The 8,718-nt window shown below is 46.8% G+C and overlaps 1 protein-coding gene across 1 annotated transcript in view; it reads left to right on the top strand.

Moving 5' to 3' along the window:
• Positions 1 to 1,857: 1,857 nt before the first annotated feature.
• Positions 1,858 to 8,718, top strand: part of KLF7 (KLF transcription factor 7) — a 79,207-nt gene continuing 72,346 nt past the window's right edge. Inside the window, exons 1-2 of the mRNA XM_083572443.1 lie at positions 1,858 to 2,004; positions 2,449 to 2,650. Of these exons, the coding sequence (XP_083428569.1) occupies positions 1,988 to 2,004; positions 2,449 to 2,650 (219 nt within the window). The 5' untranslated portion in view covers positions 1,858 to 1,987. The remainder of the gene's footprint in view (positions 2,005 to 2,448; positions 2,651 to 8,718) is intronic.

Genomic DNA, 8,718 nt, shown 5'->3' with positions numbered 1-8,718 from the left:
CAGAATGATCATATCCCAAGTCATGAAATGCCTGCTTAAGGGAACTTCTTTTCCACTGAATATCCCAGCACTTCGCCAGATATCTGGTCCTCTCCAGATATTTGGGACTACAACTCCCACCAACAGCCTCAACCAGCCCTGCTCTTATTCTTGCAACCTCACTGTGGTTCACCCTCCCTTGCCCCATCCAAACTGAGAAGCTTAAACCCTCTGCTGGTGCAGCAAAGACAGCATGCAGCTATTTCAACTAGGATGTGCAATTTTCCTTCTCTGCGTGGCTGCTGTTTATAATATACACAGGAAAGGGCAGGGTTACTGTTACAAAACACTGTACACTAAGTGGCATCTACAGCAAGTGACAGTCCCCCTCTCCCATCCTCAGAAAAGGCAGAGGGGATGAGGAAACCCACACATCTGGATTCTGACCAGCCCTGGCTGGAGAGTTGAGCTACTGCCAAGCCTTAAAAACGGACAGGAAGGAGCACATACTTGTCTGTTAGCCACTCAACAAAATCACATTGCAAGCAGCAAATCCTTAGCTCTGTCATTTCTTCCAAGTGAAACTACCTTTACCACCACTCTGAAAAGCTTGGGGAATATGTGGCCTAAGCGAACCATTTATGGAAAAACTCAGCCTGACATGCTCACTTAGACTGCTTTGCACGAAGAACTTGGTAGGCAACAAAATATGCAAGTGGCTGGGTTCTGGCATAAGGCCCCAGCGCTTTCAGATACCAGTAAGGGGTTATCTTCACCCAGTGTCGTCACAGATTTTAATCCTCTGCTTTCTTCTCCCTAGTCCAGTATCTGGCTCCCCAGCTGCCACAACAGAACATTTCTGACTTTGTTTTCGGTGGCAGGTAGACTTGGAACAGAGGAGGCGATACCCAGGAGTAACTCCGCGCGACAGGATGCCAGGGACTTGGAAGCGCCACCAACGCCCAAACTTTTGCTAGCGCTTACAAGGTCTGCAGACGTTGCGGGGGCCTGATCCTGTGCATGCTTACTCGGAAGCCAGTCCCCTCGGAGTTCAACGGGCCTCACTCCCAACTGCGCGTATACGGGACGGCAGACACTTAAAGCGTGTTTTTGTGCGCGCGCGCGTGCTTTTAAATGGCCAGTCCATGCACGCATTTTGCAGCAAGTGCAATGAAGCCCCCGGAAACTTTCCCGAACGGCGTTCACAGAACAGCACCAACCCCCGGGATAAATACGCTTTCCTCGATCTCCCCTCCCCCCCGCTTTTCCTCATAGGATTCTGGCTTCTCTTTTTTAAAAAGTGGGAAATGGGAAGATCTGAACTTGTGCGCCCGCCCCCCCGCCAATATCTCATTGAAAAACCGGGAGATTCCTGCTGTCTCATTTATTCCCGTTCTGGATTGGATATTTTTTTTCGCTTGGCCATGCAAAATATTTTTTTTAAAAAAATGCTTTCTGGCTGCTGCTGCTGCTGCAATGCAAAGCCCCTCTGACCACGGGAGCCCCTTTGCGAACGGGCCGGAGCCCGAGGTCCGCGCACGGCTTCCCAGGCGCACTCCCGCTCTCTCTCTCTCTCTCTCTCTCCTGCAAACTCCGCCGCGCACCAGCCGCTCCGGCTCCTTTATATAGCCCTCTAAAAATAGCTCCCCTTACACTGCCTTATAAGGCGGACGTCGGATCCAGCCCTCGGCCCAATCGCCGCGGCTCTTCCGTGCCCAGCCCCGCCTCCGCCGCCTCGCTCCGGGCCCCCATTGGGCGCCAGTGACTTCATGAGCGGCCCTGGCGTCCCGCCTCCCGCTTGCCTTACATGGTCACGCGCTGCCTTAATGGACAGTTTCCTCTGAAGATCCCACGGCTGCGCGCAGGGAGGAGGGAGGGAGGGAGAGAGGAAAGTATGGGAGCGCGCCTGGCTCCAGGAGCGCGCGCGCGCGCGCAAGGCGGAAAATGCAACCTCCCCAAAATAAAGAGCAAAGATTGCATTCAGCAGCGAGCAGCAATGCAGAAATAGATGGCAGTCTCGTGTCAGTGAGTTTGCATCCCCACCCCCCCTTCCCCGCCGGTGCAAGAGCTGGAGTCAGCAACAGAGCCCCGGAAGGCAATTGCTTTTTTACTACAAGTGGAGAAGAAGTGTGTCCCCCTCCTCCTCCTCCTCCTCTCTGGCTGCCTGGCTGACGGCTTGCACTGTACACGTTCGGGAGCATTTATCCCTTCTCTCTCTCCCTCTCTCTCCCTCTCTCTCTCTGGGTCGTTGATGGGGCTCCTTCCTCCCCCCGCTCTCCTCCGCTCCTGTTCCTGCTTTGGGTCCGTCCCTGAAAGTGTGACTACAAACAGCATATGCATATATATAGCAAACAAAAGCAAAACAGAGGACAAGGACAGCTGGATTGATTGCTCTTAACGGTCCTTCTTCCCCCCCTTCTCCTCCTCCTCCTCCTCCTCCTCTTCCCCCTTTCCCTTTTTAATGAACAGAACTAAAAGCCCACCGCAAAATTGCAAACACAAACCTAAAAGGAAAGGGTCGGGGTTTGTTGTTTTCAGCAGAAGCAGCAGAAGCAGCAGGAACAGCAACATGGATGTTTTGGCTAGTTATAGTATATTCCAGGAACTGCAGCTTGTCCACGACACCGGTTACTTCTCGGCTTTGCCATCCTTGGAAGAGAACTGGCAGCAGGTGAACCATTTACGTTACTCCTGTGAAATCTCTTAAATGCAGGCGCTGGTGAATCAGAGCGGCTTTTCTGATTTTGTTTCTCGTTTTCTGTGATCTTGTCGTCCCCCCCCCTTTAAAAAATAATCAACACTGTCATAAATGTTATGAATAGCCATGCAGTCCTGTTGAAAGCTGCTTGCATTAAATCCTAGATCATATAGTAACCAGGGAGCATCTGAGGTCTGTTGGACGTTGTTCTTTTGAGTGTGTTTTTTCATATTACATTGTGGTTCTGTTAATTTTTTCAAAATAAAGTTGCTTCTTCTTTCATTGCTGGTCCCTTTAAAAAAAACACGGGGGGGGGGATTGCTTTCAACCAGTGTTAACAACTAACAGCTGGTGGAAGCTGAATAGATTTTTCAGATTTTTTGCAAGGTAATTGGTGTGTCGGGCAAGTCAGTTCCTTTATTGGAGAGACTTGATTGCAGAAGCCAGGCACACACTGCAATAATTTTTTAAAAAAGAGAATCCTTTGTGTTACTTTGCTTCCTTTAAAAAAGAAAGCTTGTTTTTGCTTAGAACAATGACAGTTCAAGCACACGCAGAAGAGAGTTTAGACAGCAAAGGGGTTTAGAAATACAACCAGAGATGGAAATTGGGTAATGAGGTTAAACCAGACTGATTGACAATACGGTGGAGAGATGGGGAATCCAGAGAGAGATAGCGGACTGGGTGTGAAATCTCTGATTAGCCTAAATATGTACAAAGATGGGGAGAGGAAATGACTAGAAAACAAATGTATCAGCTGGGATCGTTCGATGCGGCTGGAAGGGGTTTTTTCATCAGGGCAAAATATTACCTAAAGTAGTGCTGCTATGAGTTGCCCTGCTGGGTTTGGTTACAAGTCTAAGATTATTTAGCCATTGTACAAACTACTGTGTCTTCATTTGGGGAGGGGAGAAGCCTGGCCTGTGTAGTTTAGGAGATAGGTGTAGATGAAGAAGCATGTGGCTGCAAATGTAACTTGCATACTGCACTCCCCCCCCCCACATGACAGCTGTAGGGTGAGTGAGATAATGAGGTGCCGGATTTTATCTTCCAGTTGTCCAAATGATAATTGATTAGCATGATTCCACAATGTACTTTTAAAGGTGTGTTTTGTGTGTGTTTAAGGTGACTGTACACGTGTTCTAGCTGTCTGCATCTATTGTTGGATATTATTGCCGTGGAATTGTTAACCACTTTGATAGTTGACCGACATTATTATAGGGGTTTCTCAGCCTTGAGTTCCTGCTTTCTTTTGGGAAAGGTTTTCTGGCAAAATACAGCACTGGCAGGTAACTGGGGACAGTTCAGGTCTGCTTTATTCTTAAAGGAAGAGCAGCCTTTTGTTTGCCTGCTTGCTAGGCATAGTCATTGATGAGTCACATCTGGTTTTCTCCATGTTTCTCCTTTAAGGGACTGATTCAGTTGGAGAGGCGAATAATGCCCCACTTAACAGTTCTTCCAGTTTGCTTCCAACAGCAGTGCCCTTGCTGTTGAATCAGTTGCATATTAATAACAGTCTAGACAGTTCAATGCGAGATAATCTGTTGACATAGCCAGCATGCCTCAGGCAGATACTGTATGCTACACTTTGTGAGGTTGTCCTAGCGCACTGAAAGGAAGCTGGCTGTTTTCTGCCACACGACTGCCAAATGCTACATTTAAAGGAGCATGGCTTGTTCTTTGTATTTTAAGAACTCAGGTGTTTGACCTACATCCTTTAGTCCATCTTTGTTTTATAATCACACGAACCTTTCAATCAAACCAATTTTTGTTTCTTACACAAGCTCATCGCGCTGTATAGTATTCTTCTGAGTTTTCCAAGTGCCCCATGTACATTATCTCATTAAACGTCACGGAAAGAAAAAGAACCCGAGAGGCAGGGCCAGTGCACAATATGGTGTGTCTTGGGAGGGAGGCAAGTTAGAGAATAGTGGCTTCTCTAAAGCCTCAGTAAAGCTGAAGTGAGATTCGAATTTGGGACACCGGATTTCATGCCATTAAACATGCAGTCCCAGGCACGTCTACTTAGAAGTAAGTTGCATTGAATTCAGTGAGGTGTTCTCCCAGGTAAGTGGGTACTGGATTGCAGCCAAAGGCACTAAAAATAAAAAAAAATAGGATGGGTAAATGGGTAAATGGAACAGTGATTCAGCTACAGAGAAATAATTTGTAGACCTTGGTGCCATGGTGGCAGGATTTGGGGGATGGGGTGGCAGATGTCCAGTGGCCCATTGAGCAGCCTGAGCAGGGGACCCCCCTCTCCAATGCAGCAGGTCAGGCTTCTTATCACATATTGTAGTAAGTGAGCATTATCATCTAAAGAAGAGGGAGACATGAGACAAGCCTGCCCACAGCCTGAGGTCACCAAATGGACCCATTCTTGTCTAGGCACGTGCTTTGCTTTCTCACTTTCCCCCAGGCACCACGATTTCCAGACATGTGTCCACAAAAATCACGACAAACAAGTTTCTAAGATTTTTTACAGAGCAGGGCTATCAGCCATCAACGACTCACTGCAAATTATGGACTCATACTTTTAGCTAACATCTCTTAGTAGGGTGGCTTGTATTAATCTGTTCTTCTGTGTGTGGGTGGTGGGTGGGTGGAGAGCTTGAATGTTATTGTTCTGTATAATACCAGTAAAAGATAAATAAACAGTTTGAAAAAGATAATTATAGCTTTGTTTTTAAAGGGAGCGCCGCCGTGGAATCCTCATACGCTTATGAAAACTGGGTTTTTGTGGGTTGGAGTGCAGCAAAATTGCCACAGTTGCTTTCAGTTTTACTGAAATTTATTCTAGGACAACCCTTATTCATTTTATATCTCTGTGCTTCTGGCCCACCCTTTTTCCCAGTGGGCTGCCCAGGGCTGCTAACAATGCAGTAGAAAACCCCAACATTCAATAAAACTACCTTGGTGGGAGGTGAGGGTGGCAGAGAGAAGCAGGTGGGGGCGGGTCTTTGCTTCCTTTCCCCTTCCTGCTGTCCTCAGCATGGCCAGATCTCAGCAGCGTTTGAGGATGGTCCTCCAGGAATTAGAATCACAGCATTCATCCTCTACCACTCTATTCAGAAGTGAGCCCCATGGACTTCAACGGAACTTACTCCCAGGTATATGGGTCTAGGATTGCAGTTCAAGTGATGTTTGCAATTGATTCCAGACATGGATTCCTAAAGCGCAACTCCTTCAAAAAAATTCCCCACCATCCTTGGTTTGGTCCACTTCTTCCATCTTGGAGTTCCTAAATGATGGAAGGTTACAGTTCTGTTATTGAAGGGCCGTGCTTTTTTATTCAGCTGTACGAAGCTTCTTGCTAAAATGAAATCTTCAACCTTCAGCAGGTAATAGAACGAGGGAAGACTCTGGTTTGAACCTTAAGGCCTTAAAATCAAAAGAAGAGCATGGATCAGGCCAGATGCCCATCTGATCCAGCATCCAGATGATAGGCAGTTCTTAGGCAAGCCACAGCTTCTGTCTGCAACATGGACATGGAAACATGAAGTCCAATTACAGAGATGTTGTAAGGATGACTGAGAGAGTGTGCATGAAATTGCTTCTAGACTACCCAGGAAAAGCACTGTGTAAATACTAAAGGCACACTCTTGGCAAAGGTGAAGTTGAGAACTTGCTTAAACCTCTCCCATTGAAATCCATGGGACTTCAAAATACTTAAATCTGTGTAAGCTGCATTCAATAAAATATGCTTAGAGGTGCAGCTTTCTGTGCCCCAGTAGACATTTGGTTGTGATTGACAGCTGTGGAGAACTGCATCTTTCTTCTGTCTCTCTGCTTGCCTGCCTACTGCTTTGCAGCAACTTTGTGAATACAGAACAGAAAAAGTTGCATGTAGTGTAGCTGTCAAGTGTCATAACCTAAAACCCCTATAGTACTGTGTCTGCAGCAATAACCCAAGACAGTTGCTAAATAATCGCTGGCTGTCACCCACCCTCCTTTCTGACACACACACACACACACACATACACACAGCCGTTCCCTGTAGCTGAAGGAAGAGGAAGTTCTTAGGTCTCTGCTTCTGAGAATGTACAGTAGTTGCATGGAAAGTTACAATGAGGCAGTTTCTGAATAACTTGTTAAATGTGGAGCAGGCAGGCTCCTTTCGGTGGAAGAGAATTGATGTCCGTTGCATGCTGGTTTTAAGCCAAATTACTTTGGCAGGGGCTGTTGGTGCATACCTGATAGCAAAAGGTGCAACATAGATTGGACTGATGGCTTTATTTCAGTAGGATTCGGCAGAACACAACTCCTTATGGAGCAGAATGAAAAATGTGAATTCTTAGCACTTGCAGAGTGAGCAAGTTTGGGGGTTTTGCTGTTGGAAGGATCATTTTGGCCATTTCCAAATGCTCAAGGAGCCAGAGTAAGAGATTAGAGTAGCTCCTCTGACTTTGGCTGGGAAGACCTAAGTTTAAATAGAAGAGCTTTGCTGGTTCAGGCTGAAAGGCCCGTCTAGTCCAGCCCCCTATTCTCACAGCAGCCTGGTCAGAGACCTCTGGGAAGCCCACAATCTAGATTCTAGACCCAAGCCCAATAGTTCTCAAGTCTCTCCTCTTGGTTGCTCTGAGCAGGTCATATTCTCTCTCTGCCCCCCGCCCCCTGCCCCCCGCCACCTTAGTCTGTCTGTCCTCAGTTGAAAAGAGCCAGCATCTTTGTTCGTGCAGATGTTCCCAAGGCAGATTGTCAAAGTCTTGTGCAAGACTGAAGCATCTCATTGCAACAGAAACAGGAGTGGGGCAAAGAGCAAATGGCTGTGTTGGACAGGATACTCGGCTCAAATGTTATCGCTTGAATGAAATTAAATATAGACTTCTAAGATCTTGAATGAACCTACGTAGAAGAATATTTCATGGACAGGAAACAGCTTGTTATCTGCAGCTATCCTGTGGCTGGGTGTTCTGCTGGGTTCACCACATGCCTTGATCATACTTTTTAAAAATTGGTTGGTGGGTCCAGAAAGTAAGCTTGGAATGTTTATAAAAGAGTTTGTGTGTATGTGTGAAATTTTGGCTGGGGTGTGAGATTGTTTCCTGTGATGTGGAATAATATGTTGGGTGCAGCTTACAATTTGTTCATTTAAATTCCTTATTTGCTCCAACTCCTGGTCTCAGCGCAGATCTCTAATAGATGTGGGTGAGACTCACAGCACAACACCTGAAAATTGGTTGCATTGGTTATATCATTGATCTGCTATCTGTTTAATGATCAGCTCATCTCCCACTAGCAAGCCCCTCGACTTTAATTTTAATGACCCGTGTGTGTCCTATGTCTACAGACACTTATCGGTGTTTAGGATCCTTGCTCATAGAATCATAGGATTGGAAGGGACCCTGATGATCCTCTAGTCCAACCCCTTGCAAGAAACTCCATTAAATCAGCCATGGCAGATGGCCATTCAGCCTCTGCTTAAGAACCTCCAGTGAAGGAGAACACACCACCTTTTAAGGGAGTCCCTTGCACTGTTTTACTGTCAGAAAGTACTTCCTGATGTTCAGTTGGAACCTCCTGCCTTGCAGCTTGAAGCCATTGGTTCAGGTCCTGCCCTCCAGAGCAGGAGAAAACAAGCTTGCTCCATCTTCCATATGACAGCTCTTTAGATGCTTGAAGATGGCTGTCATATCTCTTCTCGAGGATGTTTAAAACAATACCGTCCTTCCTGTTCTGCACTGGTATGTTTGGTATGTTCTGAAAGGGTGGAAAGAGGATCTCTTGTAATAATGGAATTTCACAAACACAAGAGATGGCTTTTGCACCGCAGCATTCCCTCCCTCCCCCTTTCAGGCATGCTAAGGATAACCAGATATAACCTGCATGCTACACATGGGAACATACTGCTTCTCTGCTCCTTGACACTTTGGTGGGTTGCAGTTGGTCATGCTTACTCCAGTGGGCAGCAGCTCTAAGGTCTTTCCCTGTCCTTGCCACCTGAGAGCCTTTCCAGCTGGTGAGGCCAGGGATTGAACCTGGAACCTTTTCACATTCAAAGCGTGTGTTCTGTCACTGAGCCAGGTTCATACGATGGGGCA

The sequence above is a fragment of the Podarcis filfolensis genome (genome assembly GCF_964270895.1).
Source record: "Podarcis filfolensis genome assembly, chromosome: 1".
NCBI classification, from domain to species: domain Eukaryota; kingdom Metazoa; phylum Chordata; class Lepidosauria; order Squamata; family Lacertidae; genus Podarcis; species Podarcis filfolensis.
The sequence above is the reverse complement of the archived record's forward strand: the minus strand, read 5'-3'. Positions and strand labels throughout refer to the sequence as shown.